This window comes from Rhipicephalus microplus, unplaced genomic scaffold (genome assembly GCF_043290135.1).
Source record: "Rhipicephalus microplus isolate Deutch F79 unplaced genomic scaffold, USDA_Rmic scaffold_56, whole genome shotgun sequence".
NCBI lineage: Eukaryota > Metazoa > Arthropoda > Arachnida > Ixodida > Ixodidae > Rhipicephalus > Rhipicephalus microplus.
In genome coordinates, this window is record NW_027464629.1 from 1635157 (window position 1) to 1658041 (window position 22885).

At 47.3% G+C, this 22885-nt stretch overlaps 1 protein-coding gene across 1 annotated transcript in view; it reads left to right on the forward strand.

The window, feature by feature from the left end:
• The window catches only part of LOC142788362 (glutamate receptor-like), a 34862-nt gene extending 12574 nt beyond the window's left edge, over positions 1–22288 (forward strand). The window contains exons 8-9 of the mRNA XM_075884926.1: positions 19372–19502; positions 22054–22288. Coding sequence (XP_075741041.1) covers positions 19372–19502; positions 22054–22288 — 366 coding nt within the window. The remainder of the gene's footprint in view (positions 1–19371; positions 19503–22053) is intronic.
• Positions 22289–22885: the final 597 nt, after the last annotated feature.

Sequence of the window (22885 nt, forward strand, 5' to 3'; positions counted from 1 at the left end):
AACAAGGGCAAGAGATGGAGAGAGAGAAACAACTTTATTGAGCTCGAATATTTGATGGTGCGTGCTAGCAACAAACGGGGTGGTTTCCTCTCCTCGGGATCAATAAGTTTCAAGTAATTTTTGGCCATCAGGGGCGAGATCAGCGTCGAGTATAAGTAAACCAACACGCACCCTTCCTTACAAAAAAAAAAAGAAAAACTGCCAGATCCAACGTACTTTGTTTATCGATGTTATGGGAACCAGGCGCATGGAGGCGACTGTGTGCATGGAGGCTTTATTATGAGCGAAACGCCATGAAGTGGCGCTGAACATTATATCTACAAGTCAAATCAACCGGGAAAAGCAGACACGAACCCAAGAGCTGGTGGGATGAGGAAGTCAAGGGAGCCATAGTAATGCGCCAGGGAGCCTTCAGGGAACACAACATGTATGCTAAACACAGGGGTGAACCAGAAGATGATGTCAAAAGAAAATGGGATGACTTTTTGAGCTGCAGAAGGAAAGCATCCGATATGATCAGTGAAAAGATTGGGAGAAAGGGACACAGTAGATATTGGACACACTAGATATGGAAGATAAAATAACTAATCTTCTAAAGGATACTTTAAAAAACAACAATGTAGTTATCAAATGAGAAGAACAGGTATCTGAACCTATAGAGATACAACGTGGGCTTCGACAGGAATGTCCCTTGTAACCTTTGTTATTTATGTTGTATCTCCGGGGACTGCAAGACAAATTAGAGGGGAGTCGACTTGGCTTCAGCCTCTCTTTTGCCAAGGAAGAAAACACATTTAACAGTCATTACCAGCATCGATGTATGCAGATGACATAGTATTAATAGCCGACAACAAGGAAGATCTGAAGAGATTGATAGACATCAGTGGTAATCAGAGAGATAGATTAAATTTGAAGTTCAGCGGGGGAAAATCAGTAATCATGATTTTTATGATAGCAAAGGCAGTGAGCATAAGTTACAGGAAGTCATACTAGAAATAGTGGATAAATACAAATAGTGTGGCGTAGGAATAAATAATGGGGCTGAGTATTTAAGGGAGCACGAAAGGCACGTAATGACTAAAGGCACCAGGAGAAATGCAGCTGTATTTAAAAATAGGGCACTGTGAAACTACAATAGGTATAACGTTGTGAAAGAGATTTTGAAAGGTGTCATGGTCCCGGGTTCGACGTTCGGCAATGCGGTCTTGTGCATGAAATTAGAAGTTCAAGCAAGATTGGAAATTGAACAGCGTGGCATAGGTAGACTTGCTTTGGCAGCACGCGGGAATACCCCAAATCAGAAGGTACAGGGAGACATGGGATGGATATCTTTTGAGTGCAGGGAAGCTAGCAGCAAGATAGAATTTGAGGAGCGATTGAGGAAAATGGAGAGAAGCGTTGGGCTAGGAAGATTTCAATTACTTGTACATGAAGAATGTCGATACTAAATGGAGGAAACGAACTCGAAAACAGTCAAGCAAGTATTTAGAGAACAGCAGAATACTGAGCCAAAAGGAAACATCGGTTAAGGAGAAGGTGAAGGAAACAAAGAGGGACATGTGGAAGATGGGAATGCTCACGAATTCATCACTGGATACCTACCAAAGTTTTAAGCAGGAAATTGCAAGGAAAAAGATCTGCGATGATTCTCGGGATAGTTCTCGGCTCTTCGAGGCTAGAACGGAAGTATTGCGGACCAGGATGTACCGAGCAAAATACGAAGGCACAGACACGGTATGTAGTGCGTACGGAGAGGAGGAGGAAACGGCTGAGCATTTGATAATGTTCTTTAAAGGGATTCACCCTATAGACGAAAATAATGGCGCCGAATTTTTCAGAGCATTGGGGTTTAGGGACAGTGAAGGCAAAATAGACTTTAAATTGGTAGAAATAACCTGGAGAAGGTTGACTGATTGGTGACTACAATCGAGGCGCGAGTGACACTCAATCAATAAACACACAGTGACAGTACTAAGCTTTATGGCTAAGTGGCGTGAGCCACCACCCGATCTAAAGGGCACAGCCGGATCTGTCCATCCGTCCGTCCGTCCGTCCATCCATCCATCCATACGTCCGTCCGTCCATCCGTCCGTCCATCCATCCATCCATCCATCCATCCATCCATCCATCCATCCATCCATCCATCCATCCATCCATCCATCTATCCATCCATCCATCCATCCATCCATCCATCCATCCATCCATCCATCCATCCATCCATCCATCCATTCATCCATCCATCCATCAATCCATCCATCCATCCATCCATCCATCCATCCATCCATCCATCCATCCATCCATCCATCCATCCATCCATCCATCCATTCATCCATCCATCCATCCATCCATCCATCCATCCATCCATCCATCCATCCGTCCTGAGCACGCACAGGCATACGTTAAGCAGCTGCATGATTTATATAACCAGTTCTTTAATTGATTGATTGATATATGTGATTTATTGTCCCAAAATTATCGTATGATTACGAGAGACGCAGTAGTGGAAGGCTCGGGAAGTTTCGACTATCGGGGGTTCTTCAACGTGCACCCAAATCTGAGCACGCCGGCCTACAGCATTTTCGCTTCCATAGAAAATGAAGCCGCCGCAGCCGGGCTTCGATCCCACGACCTGTGGGTCAGCAGCCGAGTACCTTAGCTGCTAGATCGCCGTGGTGGAGCAACCAGTTCTTTACAGTTGCGTAACGATGACAACAGAAAGACGAATATTATTAACGCCAGAAGCGGCAAGCTGATATGAAGCGTTAGTGCTCTCGAAGATAGTAGCCACGGACACTCTTACATGATTGACCTTCGTCGTATGGCAAATAACTACAATTGACGGTAACCTGACGTGCCGCCTTTGATATAAGGGTACATATGCAATAATTATAAAATTGAATTGCCAGCAGTCACAAAATTGACGTTCCGCGAAGATCAGGGTCTTTTTGAATAGTAGTTGCGAGACCCAGCGTTGCTCTGTGGTAGAATACTTGACTGCCACGCAGTATGCGGGGGTTCGATTGCTAATGAACCCTAAAACTTACTCTTTGCATTCAACGGGTGATCGCTACAGATGTCAACGTTTGCCTAACGCTCACGCGTTCAAAATGCCCATTAGTGTACCCGCCGTTGATAATGAAATAAAAACACAAATTGCCTGACAGATACACACCAGTGGCACATGCCCACTCGAGGGGATGTGTCACTCTCAGGCGTAAAGTGTTCGGCAATGTACGAAACGAAATCGTCACATTATTCATGTCATGAGTCATGACCAGCGAGTCGCATTCGTCAAACCATCTTACTCTCCTATACTAATTTTAGTTTATACTCCAAGTGAAAGGAGCAGTGACACCAAATTATGAACGCGAGATGTGGCGTTCATTCGATTGCTATGCATGCGTTTTTTTAGCGAAGTATGAATTGCGTCCGTTACGTAGAAGTTACTCTATGTCGAGCGTGAGGAGCACCCAAGGCTCATCGGTGCGTTCCCGGCCATGATGCTGTGTCCGGCAGGGGACACAGCTGTACAGCAGGGGCGCTATTCTCGACGGGTACAACTTGTAGACTGTCTCCTTCGGCCACCACTGAATGGTCCAAGCCAGCCAGCACCACGCACCCTGTTTCCAGTGATTGTTCCGCAATGTCATTCTGACTTCACAAAACCTTCACCACTCCCGGTATAAATGAGACAGACGGAATGCGTTTCACCGCAACAAATGCTGCCCCCAGAGATCCTCTTTTAGATTCACGTCTCCGAGGCTGTGCATGAACTTCTATCACATTTGCCCTTGAATGGAGTTTAACCAGCCTGATGCACTTGGAAAGTCGGTGCGCATTTTCGGCATCATTCGGAAACACCATAGAACCTGTTCATACGCAAGTTTGGGCTTGTCTAAGTGTCCTGCTACTGTACATTCCTCCCATGTGATGTAATGACGTGCTATTGCGCATGTGGTACATGGTGGGCATAGTGTGGAGGTTTTGCAAGATCAAAGTTAGTTGTGAGCTGACGCTCCTTCCTGTCGCCTATTCATCTACAATAGTTTGCATCATTTAATTTTCTTGAAACGATTCTCCCGCTTCCTTTCTCATTACGCTGGGAATGTGCTGACAGGCTCGAAGCTCCAAGTCATTATACCTTGATTATCAGCCAGCACTTTCGCCGGGACATAAAAGGAAAGTGCTTAAAGCACTCTACTAGTTTCTGTAACTTTGCTTGTTCTTGGCGTGTTGGGTAAATTTTTTGCGGCAACCGATTCAGGAGGGATTGAACTCCGACACTGAAGTCATTCCATGTCTACTTTAAAAAGTGATTAAGAACTTCCTTAGGATAACTAATATTTTGGACTCCTAGGCCCATATTCACAAACCACCTTTATCTTACGGTGTTATTCACTGGCAGATTTAAAGAACTTCCGTTAATGCTTTCTTCTACTCCACGCGGAGCAAGTATATTCCATTGTTAGATTGAGAGCGCAGCCTGTATGTTCCATTCTCAAATCTGGAGCAGCTCCGTCACGACATCCACTCTACGGGGCAACTGTTTAGGAGGGTTCTTGCTGCATCCCTCGATGATGTGGTCTAAGGTTGCGGCCTGTGTCTTGAAAAGGGCGCAGGTAAATGTGAATAAGGCTGGGTATATCTGTCTGCATATGTACGGGGAAGAGAATGAATGTTCAATTGGCAGATTCCCGTCAGTTGCCCTCCGCCAAAGTGGAGTGCTCTGGCGTAGAGTTATTCAGCTACTCCCCATCTTCCATTAGATGACACCATTAATCACATGGTTTCTTTAATTTTATGTGTTCTCAGGACAGCTGTCCAAGTGTCGGCATAGCCGATGATGCGAACTAAGGCGAAAGAGAGCAAACGCGAAGTATGGCGCAATGACGAGCCACTGGCCTATATCTCACTTTTTTTATTCAAATAGAAAATAAACAAAGGAGTTTTGTCACCGTTGCTTGGCGACGGCTACCCCTTTCCACTTATTTGGTACAAATAAAAATATGAAAAAACAATGACATATATACATATATACAGTCCTATATGGATGAGAGCAAAAGTTCTCTTATATGGGCAGAACAAACACCTAGACGACACGCTCACTTTTAACTTTTGTCCGCTCAGTAGTCGTCACAAATGTTCGTTTCTCCGAAGAAGTGTTGCAGCACCTTCATTGCTTTGCCGTTTGTTTTGGATGGACATGGACCTAGTATTTTATTCAACCCGAATGGTCCCTCAGGATCTAACCTATGCAGTTCTTGTTCTAGTCGCTTTCGGTGTGTGTCGTGTTTCGGACAGTCGAGCAAGAGGTGACAGATATCCTCATCGTCATGGCCGCATGAAAATGCTGACGATGTTGAACGATGAATACGAAGTAGAAAGTGCTTTGTGTAAGCAGTTACGAGTCGTAGGCGATGAATGAGTGTGTCTATACGTCTTGGAAGGTCACGGTCTAATTGGTATTCAAGATTAGGATCAACTGAATATAGAATAAATTCCTTTGTTTTTTCTGTGAACCAGGTAGACAGGCATAATTCACGTTTTGTTGTTCTTAAAATTCTATTTACACTATATTGAGATACCGGAATGAGGCACGTTTGCGTAGAATTATTAGCGGTTTTCGCCAACTCATCCGCCATTTCATTTCCCTCGATTCCGCAGTGACTGGGAACCCACTGAAATGCCACTCGATGATTCGACTTCGTAGCTTCTGAGAGCTCTTTTAGTATAGCGTATACTACACGCACGTCAATGTGCTTTGAAGTGGCATTTTCCACACATGCCAGTGCTGCCAGAGAGTCTGTAATTACCACTCATTTTGTTGGTGTCATTGACAGTTTAATAAACTTATGGCTAGCAAACTTGCTACGAGTTCCGACTTGTTGAAGAAGAGAGGTGACCCAACCGACATGCATATTCTTCGTGCAATTCCGGAATTATGAATGCTGATGTCGCTGTCTTTTTGGTGACGGAGCCGTCAGTGTACACGTGAGTGTATCCCTGGTACCTGTCAAACAGATGATGCGATGCCAACTGCTGGGTGGCAACGGTTGGCACTTCATGTTTGCTGCGAAGTCCTTCTATTGACGTTTCAATAGTTGGTAGCTCAAGCAGCCATGAATGGGTAGTTTTGGTCCAGTGGCCAATGTGTCGACACAGGAAGCCGGGAAATGTACTGTTGGTACACAAGGTGTACGTGCGCTCCAGCACGGTTCACGATGTTGGATATGAGCGGATGGGAAGGGTTTTTCGTGACTAGACGAAAGAGGTGTCGAGATGTCTCGACATTTCTAATTACTATAAAGTTGTGTTCTCTTGCCTCTGCCAGTGTCAAAAAACTTGATGTTGCCGTTTGCTTCGTCATGCACGCTTACTGCTCAGTCGGAACTCGTGCGCATTTAGGGCTGGCACGTGGACTGCATGCGTTTGGCTCCCTTTGTCGTAACGGGGCTGTCATTGTTTCGCTCGTTACGCCACGCCTGCAGTGCACAGAGTGGTGTGCGTAGCACCAAGGAGGTTTAAAAAAATTTTGGAGTGGAAATAATTGCCCAGGAGTGAAGCCGCACCCACCGTAACAAAGCGGCTGCGGCAGCCATCTTACTAGATGCATGATTAGCTATTAGCGTTCAGCGATTGATAAGGAGTGTTTTTGTCACACGCCCAACGAGTGTGACAAACTTTTGGGTGAGATAGTGATCAAAGCCCCTCCTTGTGTTACTAGTTTTTCTTGGAAAGCCTCGAATGTGAGGTAATTTTCATTGGAGATTAAGTCGATGATAATTGTCTCTGTGGGTTATTTTATAGGAAACAATTATATTTTCATTGCCAGTTAACGTAGCTTTTTGACTTACATGTCAAGCCACTTGATGCCTCAGTGGGCACAACAAGAAAATTGAATGTTTTTAAATTTTTGGAAGGCAGAAGCTTGCTTCACTATTGTTGGCAAAGAATCGCGGGAGCTTCCAATCCAGCATTTTTTTTACCTCCTTGCGTAGCCCTGCATCACAAGCAATTTATGTGCAAATATGTACCAAACAACGTTATCCAGTTACAAGAGCAGCAAAGACGCGAAACGACTTAGGCGTAGCGCTAACGTGAAGCTGCGCTCAAAATTTGCATTACGGAATATTGTAATCATCACTGAATTATATATTGCATCTTTCCTCTATTGCTTGCAATTGTTTGAATCGATTCCATCCACCACGTGTCGACATTTTCATGGCTGATGCAACGCCACGTTTCCGAGAGAACGGTTGATTATTAAGCAAGCTCGGTTGGGTTTCGCGGTGCTGCCGAGGAAGCATTTATTAATGTATTCAGACGTCGTGGGAACCTCTCAGTGCTCTTTGCTTCTGTTGCCTTTAGCTCGTTAAGTATTCTGCCTCTTAGAAGACCAATACGTGAACAGCATCCTAGTGAATAGAGGTCCCGGAACTCCTACGCTCATGTCGGTATCTTGAAAAAGAGAACTAAAATCTTTCGCCAAGCTAACTTAAACGCTCGATGTTGAAAGAGCAAATATTATTTAAATTAGAATGAAGAATCGTTTTGCTTGGTCGGAACACTTTGTTCAGCTCTCCTGAATGAGAAACCGGGCCTTCGCAAAGATGAAGCAGGAATTCATTATTAGCACACAAGCAAACATTCGCAAAACGTATATTTGCGATCGTTTACGTAGCCTATTATAGGTAGATTTCCTATTTCATGAATGACAGTAAGTAGCATATGTTTAAATTATTCTATACTGCATGACGACAACTTTCCTTGACAGCACTGTAGAAGCTACACAACCAAAGTACATGCCTGCTACTAAGGCAACGAAAAAAAACGTGTTTACCCATACTTTTCTATGTTACCTTGCTGAAATAAATACCACTTTATTTCTTGTGAGACTAAAATGGTTGCGGGAAGCCGTGGGTAGGTTATTGTTCATTTTGCTAAAGCGCCTTCTTTTTCTTTCCATTTCTTAGACAGCACCACTCTTCCAGTACGTCTGTTTTCCAAAATAAACATGGCGTTTATGAAGTAGCTGGTCAGTATGCAGCCGCAAACGTACTGCTTAGTTCTTAGGGAATATTCTACTGGTAGTATGACGCTGAAAGGTATACTCAACTATTGAAATGTTGCTGTCTATCGAATTTTTCAGATAAACAGTTTTCGCTGTGTACTAACGTTCCGAGCGAAGAAAACCGAAACCCACCGCAAGCTGCTGGACTTCTGGGGAAGTCCCGCCTCCACAGCATTCGCTCCAATGTCAAGATAACTGGTCATTTAGCATTGCGGACTTACAGTACTACTTACAGTAGTACTGTCTGACACTTAGGCTGGCCACTGTTGGATACTGCTGTTTAAGTTCAAATAAACATAGTAATTCTTGTATCATAAAGATTTCCTCCAATGAATAGGAGATTAATTGATCCACCTACCTTTACTTTTTCTTTTGCCACTATGCGCAGCGGCACTGGTAGTATATACCATGCGGAACGCGAATAGTCGTGGCCACCCACCGAAACTATGGCTTCCGCGGCAATAATAACAGTTCTATCCCTACGTGAAAAGGCGTGTTTATAAGGGCAAGCGAAGTATAAGAATTTAGGATCCCTCTAGTCTGTATGTTATTTTATTCGTGCCTTTTCACAGGACCCAAGCCAACGGACTCATATTATATTTTTTTTGGAGGCTGAACGATTCCGTGTATTCTAGGCCAAGTATACTAAACAGGCTTCTAATGAGCAGACCTTCGGGGAAGTCATACTACTGAAACGACGCCATATCAAGAGACAAATGTACATGAAAAAAATTGGCAGCGTATCCACGGAATGAAAGATGGAGAGTGGGGCAGAGCATTCATCCGTCCATTCGTTCTTGCTTCCGTCCGTCTATGCATCCGTCTGTGTGACCGTCCATGCGTCCATCCGCCCGTCCATGCGTGCGTCTATTCGTGCGTTCGTCCCTGCGTTCGACCATGCATCCGCCCCTGCATCCGTTCATGCGTCCATCCATGCATCTCTCTGTGTGTTTGTTCGTTCACCTATTCAACACTCCTACTACCGCCATCTCGCATCTTTTCATCCTTTATTCCCCATATAGAAGCACCACCATCCAGCGTACATTCCAAGGACTGAACGAGAGGTGGCACACGCACCCTTTCTTACGGCTTGCACTTGGGGTCTTCTTCCCACCTTTAATTACCTCGAGTTAATGGTATATACTAGTTCGCTGTATTCATGGCACTGCGGCCCAACGCTTGCTGAACCTTTCTAAAACCAAAGAGGTTACGTCCGGAGAGTATAACGTAGGAACCCTTTCTTGTCAGATAGTGCTCAATGTACATGCCAATGCCTGCCAGCGGGGATCGCAGCGTGCGCATTAACTAAAAGCCGAATGGTCCTGTCTCTCGTTTCCTATTAGCAGTCATTGGCATGTACATTGACCATTATTATTTATTGTTCAACAATGCACAATCTCACCGGCACCACCTTAGAGGTCGAAATGTTATACTTGTTACATACTACAACGACTACGAGGGACAAACGGGTGCCGCTATAAGGAGCTTCGCCCCTAAAAAAGCAAACAAGAGACACAAGCGCCGCCTCTCAACTGAACTTTTATTAAATACAAACTCTTAGTGAACTTCGCCGACTTAGAGCGCATCTATCTATCTATCTATCTATCTATCTATCTATCTATCTATCTATCTATCTATCTATCTATCCCGCCTACGACTTTTAGCTCTCCTGGCCGTTTTGATAATGGTATCGATACCCAACTTGGTAGGGCACATGATGACTCTATGAAGAACATATTTGACGTCATAACATGAAAATAATGACATATATCTCATGAATGTCATGATTAACATTTCATGGTCCTGTAGCTCTTGCGGTGGTTCTGTTCACATGGCATGTTGCAAAGCTGGTATGCTATGACATGATTGTATGGTGAACACAAGCGGCAGACCCTAACATGAAAATCATTACATGCGTGGCATGTAACAACATAACAACATGGCACGCTCATGATGTGCTCGCGGCCGTTTCGCTAGCGTCACATATACTAAATTTGGTATATCGGTACGTGAATGGATGGCTGAGGTATGTGACTGGTGCAAACATGATAATCGTGAGATGCGTGTCATGTAACAATATGACTACATTCCACGCTCACGATGCGCTGGCGGCTGTTTCGCTAGCTTCAGCGATACCAAATTTGGTATTATGGGACGTGAATGGAAGACGAAGGTATGATACTGGTGCAAGGAAGGAAGGAAGAAGAAGGTGTTTAATGAGAAGGAGGAGAGAGAGAGAGAATAAACTTTATTGGGTTCCAGCATGCGGGATTCCCTCCGGCCGCGCAGGGCGTGGGGTTCACCCTATCTCACGTTACACTAGAAGTCCTAATGTCACGCGGGCCTAGACCTCAAGGCCTTCGTGCCCCGGCGCCGCTCGGGTTACTGAGGGTGTCCCCCTTTCGCCTTTGCAGCGCCAGTGCGACCTCGAGCTGCCGGACGGCCCTTCGCTGGTCTTCTGGGTCCGTAGACCCCACACGCTGTTCTACTTGCGGCGGTAACACCGGACCGTCCGCGCTGTCTGCGTCACATCCCCAGAGTATGTGAGCCAGGGTGGCTCTCGCGCTCGCGCACACACTGCACATTTCACTCACGTAGAGTTCGGGGCACACGTGTCGCGCTAGCGATGGGGTCAGCACAGTCTCGGTTTGGAGCTGGCGCAACCTCACCGCCTCCCACCGGGTAAGATCCTTGTGCGGAGGCGGGAAGCCACGCCGTTGCTCCCTGTACCACGCGAGGATGTCGCCGTAATCGAGCAGCTGCTCCTCGCCTTCTTCTTCGGTCGCCGTCGCGTCTTCGGAGGCGGGCGCGGCCGCGGTCCGGCACGTGGCGAGACCACGGGCCGCGGCATCCGCCTCCTCGTTGCGGTTCGGAGATCCTGGTATCAGGTCCCTACCCATGTGAGCCGGGAACCATTTTAGCGTCAGCCTCGACTTGGACTCGTCGCTTGCCAACGCCCTAGCAGCCGCCCCGCACACGGCTCCGCGCGAGAAGCTACGGATGGCCGTCTTGCTGTCACTGAGTATTGTCCGCACGCCCGGGGAGCGCGCCGCCAAGGCTATCGCCATCTCCTCGGCCTGGCTCGCGCTCCGCGTACGCACGCTGCATGACGTGACGATCTTGCCCGTCGTTGCGGCGACCGCCGCCGCCACGTAGGCGTCCTTGTTCTTGACTTGGGCCACGTCCACGTAGACGGCGCCCTCGTCGTTCTGATGTTGCAGCAGCAGCGCCCTGGCTCGCGCCGCTCGTCGTCCCTCGCTTTCGCCGGGACCCATGTTCTTTGGCAGCGGATACACCACCAGTCTTCGCATGGTTGACTCCGTGAGTGGAGACGTTTCGTGGTCCTGTTCCTCGGGGGAGGACAGGCCCACTCGTTCCAGCAGCCGCCTGCCGACCGCGGTGCGGCCCAGGCGCGTCAATTGAGCAGTACGTTGGGCCTCGCCGATCTCCGAGAGCGTAGGCATGTACGTGGACGCCCACCGCACGAACGGGACGGCAGCCAACCACATAGTAACGAAGATCGGGATAGCGACGAGACTCGTCAAGAGGGTCACGTCGAGGTCCCGAGGAATCCGAGAAGCGAGCCTCCTGCGACTGCTGCAGGCCTTTGCAGTTAGCCACGCAGCATACGCGGGGGCCTTTCACAAGTGGACGGAAGCGGAGAGGAAGCGAATCGACGCGGCCATCCGCAAGGCGTATGCGGGTGCCATGGGCCTGCTCAACGGCACCATGAGAAGGAGGAGAGGTCGGCCTTGAAAGCTGTTTTCTAGCCTGCTACCAACGCCGACTAAATTTCAAGGCCGAAAGGCTGCCGCAGTGACGTCAGAGGTTGGGGGCCCAGTTGCCCAACTGAGCATGCTCAGTAAGACTTTTTTTTTCACATATTTTATTCGGCCCAATCAAGCCGCAGCAGCTGCGAGAGCGGGAGCGTTGGTTCTCCTAAAACGTGAACGAAACACAGGCTTTCCGCAGCGTTCGCGGCGTAACTGGGCCCCCACCCTCTGACGTCACTGCGGCAGCCTTTCGGCCTTGAAATTTAGTCAGCGTTGCTGCTACTCCTGACGGGGGTAAGGTGAAAAGGTAAAGAAAGAGGAAGGTATGATGTGGGGTGAATGTGGTATATCTCAATGAGTCACTGCACACAATGTCTCGTTCGGTGTAGTATACAAACAAAAGTCTCTACATTAGCAGATTCTCTAAAAAAATTGCCCGCAGCTTCCCTCGGGGGAACACTGAGGAGGATGCGGAGCATATAATTGGTTAACGGGGTGTTAAAGTGCGACTTACTTGGGTCGATGGCTAAATTGGTTAACGTGGTTGTGAAATGGGGTGTTAAATTGCGACTTACTTGGGTCGATGGCTAAATTGGTTAACGTGGTTGTAGGAGGGGGTGTTAAATGAGTGAACACGTACACACGTATGCGAAAGGGCGGCGCTGGTCGAAGGGACGTCGATCATTGTGTTTGTGGATTCGTTGGAATTCATTTCACCGCGACCTTGGACGTCGACGCGCCGTACAAACCAACCGACGAGCGGCAACTGAGCGAGCGAGCGCTGACCTTGAGTATATATACGGCGCGACGGCGCATGCACTGTCAGCTGTTGAATGTTCTCGAAGCGCGACGGCGCATGCGCGTCCACTGGAGAATCAGGAGAATTGTAGAATGTTCTGGAAGGGGAGAAGCGCGCGCGGCCCAGATGGTGGGTGACGGTGCATGCGCGCGTCAGCTGTCGAATGTTCGAGAAGGGGGAGAAGCGCAACGGCGCATGCGCGCGCGTCAGCTGCCGATGTTCTCGAAGCGCGACGGCGCATGCGCGCGCGTCAGCTGCCGATGTTCTCGAAGCGTGACGGCACATGCGCGCTACATTATACAGCTAGCGAATGTTCGTGAAGAGGAGAAGCGCACGCGGTGTGTAGAGGAGGAAGGATGCACAGATGGTGGGGGAGTGAAGCGCGCGCGGTGTATAGAGGAGGAAGGGATGCACAGATGGTGGAAGAAGGAGGAGGAAGCTTGCGGACGGCGCCGCACTACCAGCCTCGAGTATTGGATGCTCCGCATCTAAAATGGGGATCTAAACGTGTCTTACATAGAAATGCGAGCAGGCCCTTTAAACTGTTTTGTTTGTGATCCACACGTTCCCAAGCACTCAAAGTTTCTCTTCCGAAAAAGGTCGGCAGTCTATGTCATCTGTGAGGCACTTAAGAGATTCTCTTTCAACAGCGCATAACGGGCACACACACAGGATGCACTGGTGCAAACATGATAATTATGAGATGCGTGTCATGTAACAACATGACTACATGCTATTCTCATGATGTGCTCGCGGCTGTTTCGCTTGCTTCACATGTACTAAACTTGGTTTTACGCAACGCGAACGGACGACATAGGTAAATGACACATCCAAACATGATAATCACGACATGCGTGTCATGTAAACACATGACTACATGCAACACTCTTGATGCAATCGCGGCCGTTTCTCTAGCTTCACATATGCGAAAGTTGGTATTACGTGACCTCAATGGATGACGAATGTATGTGACAGGTGCAAACATGATAATCATGAGATGCATGTCATGTGAGAACATGACTACATGCCACAGTCAAGGCGCCAATACATTTCGATGTCACGCGGTGCGTGATCTCGCCGATGTTCATTTCGCCACTCACGCCGGCGCAGCCACGGCAGGCGCTGGTCCTATCATACTCGCAGGCACGCGCCGCGCTGTGTTGCTCTGACGCATGCGCATTTCAGCGCGTACGGCGTCTCTCCATCACGAAAAGAGAGAGACGCAGTGTTGTCTGGGTAACGCATCGGCGCGAAATTCAGCATGTCGCATTTCGCACCGGTAGCCGTTGGGCTACGCCGACGGAATATAGAGTGCTCGCGTTTTGCAAACGTAGCGTTGCTGTGCCCAGCGTGCGCGCGCGTCAACGCTACATTGAAGTATATAGGGACCTTCATGATCTGCTACCGGTCGTCTTGCTGGCTCCACATATACCAAAATTGGTGTTACGCGACGCCAAAGAATGACGAAATACATGACTGGTGCAAACATGATAAACCTCAGGCGCGCGTCATGTAAGAACATGACAACGTACCACGCTCATAGCATGCTTGCGGCCGTTTCGGTAGCTCCACTCATACTAAATTTGGTATCACGTGACGTGAATATATGACGAAGGTAAACGACCCATCCAGACATGATAATCGTGACACGGTAGTCATGTGTGGAATCATTTACCTTCACCGCGTAACGTTGTGCTTATTTTAAAGAAACATATCAACATTTTTCACTCGTGCGTCGCATATCATTGATTCCCTCTGTGCATGGTCTCTGACAGTTTTTTCACATGTGGAGAACATCAATATATACCGACGCCTGGCTTCACATAGATAGGCCGTCTGCGCACCGAATTAAAATGCACAAATAACATGAATATATCGACCCATTCAAGTATAGGGTTTATCTATTTTTCAAAGCTATCGACGGACAGCTGACGAATAATTGGATTTATTTTCGTATGTACTAAGCCTTGATAATCTTTCGAGTTTCCTGATTAAGTTTTCGTGACACTGTGCTGGTTTTACTGGTGTGGGGTGTACATCCTCACTGCTGACAATGCGCATTCATACGTGATATTCCATTGCTACGTCCACCCGTAATATGTATCTTGTTTACCTACCTTAACAATAACACACCCTCCCGCCAGGCCAATGTATGCGGCACTTCATGACAGGGTTATTCGATAAACAACAACCAAGGCACACTAAACTTTTGCAGTTAGTTCTTAACACTACAGCCTACACTAATATTTGCATTTTTTTACATTTCCGCTTTTTTGTTTACATCATGACAAATTTCTCCTAATTTGTTGGGCACCGAAAAAAATTGGCAGATCCCACGTACAGTGGGAATCGATGATATGCGAAGCACGAATGAGGAAGGTTGATAGGTTACTTTAAAATCAGCACAACGTTACAAGACGGAGGTAAGTTATGCCGTACATGACATCGATGTCATTATTATCATGTTTGGACGTTTCATTTACCTTCGTCATCTATTAACGTCGGCTGATACCAGCTTTGGTATATATGAAGCCAGCGAAACGGCCGCGAGCGTGCTATGAGCATAGTAAGTAGTCGTGTTTTGCATGACATTCATCTCATGATTGTCATGTTTGGACTTGTCATTTGCATTCGTCGCCCATTCACGTCACGTAGTACCAAATTTGGTATGTGTGGAACTAGTGAAACGGCTGCGAGAACACTATGAGCGTAGCATGTAGTCATGTTTTACATGAAACGCATATTATTATTATCACGTTCAGACGTGTTATTTACCTTCGTATTCTATTCACCTCCCAATTTTGGTACAGGTTGAGCTAGCGAAACGGCGGTGAGTGCGTCATGAAAGCCCCAATATACTCCGACGCAACGTAGCCGCACGCGCTGGCTGGGCACAGCGACGCCACGCTAGCGAAACGCGACTGGCACGACCAGCGTCCGTCGGCGCAGCCCAGCGGCAATTGGCGTGATATGCGACAAGCTGCATTTCGCATCTACGACGTTACCTAAACGGCACCGCGTCTGCTTCTCTTCGCGACGAACGGACGCCATGTACGCTCAAACACGCATGCGTCAAAGCAACGCAGCGCCACCTGCGAGTATATGGCAGGCAGATCCACAATGGAGTTCAGTGGGCAGATCCACAGTTCTCTACAAGGGGGATATCGGCGCCTGGCTTGGCATTGCCAGGGTGACGCAATGAAACGATTGCCGGCGCGCACGCACACCGGGTCATGTTGAAGTGTATAGGCGCCTTGAGTGTGGCATGTCGTGATGTTCGTACATGACACGCATCTCATGATTATCATGTTTGCACCAGTCACATACCTTCGTCATCCATACATGTGGTGTAATAACAAATTTGGCATATGTGAAGCTAGCGAATCGGCCACGAATGCATCACCAGGGTGGGACGTAGTCATGTTGTTGCATGAGACGCATGTCATGATCATCATGATTGGACGTGTCATTTAGCTATGTCGCTCGTTCACGTCACGTAATACCGAAATTGGTACATATGAAGCCATCGAAACGGCTGCGTGCGCATCATGAGCATAGCATGTTGTCATGTTTTTACTTGACAAGCATCTTTTGATTATCATGTTTGCACCTGTCATCCTTCGTCATCTATTCACGTGTTGTTATACCAAATTTAGTATATGCAAAGCTAGCGAAACGACCGCGAGCACGTCATGAGTGTGACACACAGTCACGTTGTTACACGACACGCTTGTCTTATTTTTCATGTTAGGATCTGTCGCTTGTGTTCGTTATGCAGTCATGTTATATGGTACCAGTTTCATAACATGTCATGCGAACGAAACAACCACAAGAGGTGCAAGACTATGAAACGTAAATCATGACATCCATGACATCCATGTCATGATTTTTATGTTATGACTATTTAGTTATGTTCGTCATACAGTTATGTTATGTCATACAAAGTTTGGTGTTGATACCATTATCCAAACGGCCAGGACACCTAAAAGTCGTAAGCGGCTAAAGAGATAGATAGATATATAGATAGATAGATAGATAGATAGATAGATAGATAGATAGATAGATAGATAGATAGATAGATAGATAGATACGCCCAAAGTCACCGAAGTACGCCAAAAAATGCTTCACATTTAAAAGCCACGTCCACGCCGTATCTGACAGCTACGTTTTTTTAACTCATACGAGAGCGCGTGAATACACGGTACGGCCGCTGAAAAGTTGGCGTTTTCAACAAGTACTTCTTGACCTGCCCGGCCTGTTACCCACTTGATTCTCCGGATGGTTTTTTTATCTGTGTGAAGCCACGCATGGGTCCATAATAATGTTCTGCACGTGTGAATTAAACCTTAGTTGAAAGTCGGCCTTTGTGTTTCGTGCTTTCTTTCCTTCGTGAACATTTGTCTTAGGTTGTGGCGCAGTTACAGTAGTAAGAATTGATACCAACTTGCCCAGTTGTTGGTCTTTTGGGGAAGCGGCACGGGCGAAAAATTCGCAGGTACCCGGAAGCCACTGAAACCCATCCAATAAAAGGTCGCAGTATGATGTCGAGTTGGCGACGCCAGGTCCCAATGTAATGTCTACGTCGAAGTTGCCGAGTAGAATAAAGGATGAACGGATGCACGTACGCACAGATGGATGGACGCACAGATGCACGGACAGAGGTAAGCGCGGAAGGATGGTGTGCTGTAACAGAGTAAGTTGATCGATGTGGTTGTTTTGAGCACGGCGCCGCACAGATGGCACATCTGTGTTTCGATTTTGCACTGGTGAACTGACGGTTTGCAGACGAATGGACATTGTGAGGTGTTATTGTGTTTCGTCCTTAAGAGCTCATTGGGTCTATCCAAAGTAAATCGCATAATTATCCCGTGTCAGGCGGCCCCGGTAAGCATATGTACGGTTTAGTGACAACAAGCGTTCATTATTATGATCGTATGGTGGTCAAACGCGGTCGATTCAAGACGATCCTCCTTTAAAAGTGCACGGCAACCGCAGTATTTTAGAGGTGAAGTTCTGTGTCTTTCCTTCATCAACCTCTCTCCCTCCCTTCTCTCTCTCACTTACTCTCTCTCTCTCTCTCAGAGCGCGCCTAATATGAAGCTCTGCAAATGCGCTATACAAAGTAGCGACAACAGTGTTCGCCAACAACCGCAACGGCCGTGGGCTTAGAAATTCGTGGTCGCCATCCACAGTCTTACCTCAATCTTTGGCGATCAAGGTCTCATTGGCTGCAGCAAACCCATTTCATCTTGACCTCCCGCGGCGCACATGAAATACCTGATCTAGAGCACGCAGTGTTCGGAAGTTTCGTTTCCACGCTGGACGTTGGCCACGCGCGTTCTGTATAAACGCATAGACGCTATCATCGTGACTTCAGCGACATACACTTCACACCACAGAGGCTGCGGCAGTTTAGTAGTTTCTTTTCGACACGAATACGTGCGTGCAATGTGCCGACATAAATGTGCGTCCATGCAAGCTGACGTATACTGTGGGTTTAGAAAAAAGTGCCTAATGATTTAGAGTACTCGGTACTCTGCTATGAGAAAGCTGAAAGCCGTCCCTTAGGTCTCACACTTCATGAAGCCACATCGACAAAAAACGCTCTGGTAGTGTGTTTAAGAAAAGTGGGTAACAATTTTGAGTACTTGGTACTCCACTATGGGAGAGCATAAAGCCATCCCGTCACTCTTCTGTCGCTTAGGACGTGTATTTGGATAAAGTGGTTAATGATTTCGAGCACATGTTACTCTACTAAGGAAGAGCTGAAAGCCGTCCCGCTGCGTACAGGGGCTCGTTACGTACGCCCAACTAAAAGTTCCCGTGTTTATCAAAACTGTTTAACGAATTACAATACTTGGTACTCGGAAAGCATGAAGTCGTCCCAAGACAAATCAAAAGAGACCAGTGTTTATAAAAAGTGGTTAACAATTTAGAGTACTTGGTTCTCTACTATGGTAGTGCTCAAAGCCGTCCACAAGTGTCCAAGGGACACTTGTATAGAAAAAGTTTATTTACAATCTGTACAAAAACAAAGTTTCATAACATTCCAGTAATAGGCACATATACTTCGACAGATCTATGTACCACGACCAACATCACTACGTTGAAAGAAAGACATCATTGCTCTAATATACCTGACAATGTTGGCATAAGTGTACATAAGAATTCATGTGATATCATGATACAATGAACGATAAAACGTTACAATAGATGCAATGAAACACATTTGCTTACAAACAAAATTATGAATAACTACTCGACGGGCACTGCTTAGCACCACGTCGGTGGGAAAATGAGTTTTACCCTTTCGAAAGGGCACGACCTATATGCCGCAAAAACTCGTGCTCCCCGAGGAAGAAAAGCTCCCCAGAGAAGAACGCGAGGATCTCTCGTCTCTTCTCCCCAGTATTGGCCACAAAGCACGCCGGCGGCGATTCGCAGCTACGGCCTCAATTCAGTTTCTGCAAAGGCTGGCGGCTGACGTTAGTCAAACTAGCCACAGTCCCGCATAGGAGCTTTAGTATTAGGCTTGCTGACTACCATACTAGATTGACATATTCGTCAAGAAAACGAAAATTCATTGATGTAACACACACTTGTGTATTGCACTCTTGAAAACTTTTAGTTAGGACATTTGTACTGGCCCACTGGAATCTTAATTAGGGAGCGTCTGTCGCAGAAGCGCGCAACTTTGTGCTAATTACAGGCACCATTTTATGTTGCAGGTCAACCGCTACTGCAAGGGACAGCGAATTGGAGAATTCTACTTTGGAGATGCTCGGCTCTTTTCATACCACTTCGCTGCCTACATGCGTCGCCAGCTTCCCGAGGACCTTCGTCAAAGGCTCTCGGGAATGTGAGTACACATCAGAGTGATAACAAATTACGAAACATAGCTTACTGTAATGCAATTTGTTGTCCAATGAATACTATTGACACACAGTAAGAATAGACCCAGTGGACATGTTAAAAAATGCCCACAGCTTACAGAAAGGAATCTTGAGGAAATGCGAATGCATTTATTGCGCCCAGAGAGGGTACCGTTGTGGTGAGACATTCGTCTTTGCCGACTTCTGCCATCACCTTAAGAGCTGCCCAGCCAGCGAACGGCCGACAGTGAGGAGCGAGCAGACAGGAGAGTGGGGCGCCAGCGTTCTTGGCTCGGTGTTGGCGTTTCACAGCGGCGTCTCGAGCACACGTTTCCGGATGTTCTTGAGAGGCGCCCAACCAGCGATCGGTCGAGAGTGAGGCACGAGCAGGCGGGAGAGTGGGGCGGCAGCGTTCTCGGCGGCGCGTTGGCGCTTCATAGCGGCTTCTCGAGCACACGTTTCCCGATTTTCTTGAGAGGCGCCCAGCCAGCACCGAAAGTAAGGCACGAGCAAACGAGAAAGTTGGGCGCAGAGAAGAGAGGAAGCGAACGGCGAGGCAAGCACTGCACTTACCATCTCTTCGCTCACTTTATGGGGTGTATATATATGTGCATTTAATCGTGGAAGCCTCATTCGGTGCCGCCAACAGTTATGACGGCAGGTGTGAAACACTCTTTTAGATGCGAAGCAGCTTATGGTGAGGTTCAATCTGGTGTGCGTAACCAACCTTATTGCGCTCACGAAACAGCTGGCCCAAGCACTGCCAGAACGCGCTCACGCAGTAGTGCTTTCCCCGTAAACACTCTTAGCAATCACATGATGCAACAAGGTTGAGCAGACACGTGATGAACCCTCGTGCTTCCGAAGAGCGAGGCGATAAACCCGTGGGGCGTGAGTTTGCAACGAGTAACAGTAACAAAAACTACAGCGAATTCACGGTGTGCTCTCTTTCAAGTACACGTTAAGGGGTGGTGCGCCCATTTCTTTTTCGATTCCCCCCCCCCCCTCTGGGGGCAAAGCTTCCTATGGCGTGGGTCAGGCGCCACAATGTATGTAGCAGTATTCGTAGTAGTATTAGTACGTAGCCGCCTCCATTGTCGGACTGGAGGAGAGGCACGCGCACCCTTTTCAATTGAGGAGGAAACCCACACACGTTACTCCTAAATAAAAAATAGTTGTTTCTGATGAAATAACTTACACAGACGAGTATTGGTGACTTAATTTCTAATAAAATTTGCCTTGAACTTGATGCTTTTTAAAAAAATAATATCGGAAGCATGCACTTTGCGCACTATCTGACCAGAGCAGATTGCCACGTTAAACTCGCTGGGCGCAACCTACTTGGTTTTAGCAAGGATTGGGCCACAGTTTCATAAATATAGTGAACTATTATATAGCTGTGTACTAGAGGCGGTGAAAGGTGGGAAGTAGACACGAAGCGCAGGCCGTAAGATAGTGCGCGAGTGCCACCTCTCGTTTAGTCCCTTTGAATGTCCGCAGGATGGCGGTACTTCTATATTGTGAATATATGATGATAAGGTGCGAGATGGCGGTACTTGGAGTCAGTCAGTGAGTCAAGGAACTTATTTAGTCCTGAGCAGACGAGAATGCTCCCGTAAGGGGGTAGCATCTGGGAGCCCCACCCACGATGGCGCCGGGAGGTTCAGGCTCTCGGCGACTTCGCGGGCTCTCCGGACAGCCCTTATACAGATGCACGGACGGACGCAGGGGTGAAAGGTTGGATGGAAGGATGGACGCATGGATGACGGACGTCGCACAGACGGATAGACACATGGACAGAAGGATGGATGCACAGACAGATGGACGTATGAACGTACGCACGGATGAATGGGAGCAAAAATGAACGGACGGATAGGCGCTTCGCCCCACTCATCATCATGCACTCTATAGTTATGCTGGGATTCTTTTACTGCAAGCAAGCAACACTTGCTGTAAACGCTCCAGAAACCTTAATACACCCACAAAGAATAATTTATTCTCGCTTAATAAATATTATTACCTTTTCCATGTGGACACATTTTGGTTTCAGTTTCAGGGCGCCGAATGGGGCTGCGATGTGACAGTGTAGCTTTTTCATGCAGCCACACAAGGCTGTGGCACATGTCGTGCTTATTGGTGCTCAATATTGTATGCTCTCACTGGACTTGAAACGACTTTTTATTGCATATACAGTATGTAAGTTATTTTTGTATTTACGTTTTTTTCCCGTATTCTCATACAACTTACTGTATTCTGTTGCTGTTTCTACGTGTTGCCACTGAATATGTCATTTATGGTACTTTGAGAACGACTTGTACTGATTTACTTTTCTTATTGTTCTAGCGACTGTAACACCCTTTTTCCTTCTCGGTCTCATCTCAGATTGTCAGTAATCCTAAATAAATAAATAAGAAAATAAGTAAATAAATATTTTCGAAAATATGTACCAACTGTAGGCCCTCAAAAATGTTTTCCATGCAGGTGTTTGCGGCAGTTTACGGTGCCGTTTCTGAAGTGTTCACCCTTGCTTTTTTACAGTGTCTACAGGCTGGTGGAGAGTGGCATTGTGCATCACTACCACAACGCCAAGCTGGTGTCTGTGGGGCAGTGTTGCCGGGGCGAGAGCCGCTCGCAGCTGAACTTCTTCGACATGGTGTCGGTGTTCTACCTGTACTCCTTCTGGTGCCTCGTGAGCGCTCTTGTAATCGTGGCGGAGCTAATTGTTGGGAGCCGTGCAAAATACACCCCTCGCACGGCTCGTTCCCACCTGTAACTAGAACCAGTCACGTGACTCAGTTAGTCGCAACGCGACTGGTTGGACGTGGCCGTTTGACCGCAAAGCAACTGATTTTGCTGCTCATTTGTTTGTTTGTTTTTTTGGTTTCGCGACTCTACTCGCAAATGCCTTCAGCGATCGTATGCGCAGGAACAATGGTGCGATTGTCGATGGATCCACCTACTGGGCTGTATAATTCATGTTTGGCATAAAACCAGCATATGAATATGAGAGGCGCCGTAGGGAGGGTCTCCGGAAATTTCGGCCACCTGGAGTTCTTTATCGTGCACCCGAATTCGAGCATACGGGACAACAGCATTTTCGCATCGATCGAAACTGCAGCCGCTGAAGCCGGGATCCGATCCCACGGAATGACTTACGGGTCAGCAACCGAGTACCTTAGTCACTATAGACCACCATGGCGGGGTTCAACTGTAAAACTCGACTACCTAGAGACCATACTTCGGTGAATCACGTTCAGTTCTGCAAAGAAAACATGACGTCATGACACTGTTGACCGCATCGATGCACCAAACCCACAAGCGCATTCCCAGCATAAAGAGAAAGAAAGTGGACGAAACGTGCAGTAAGAGG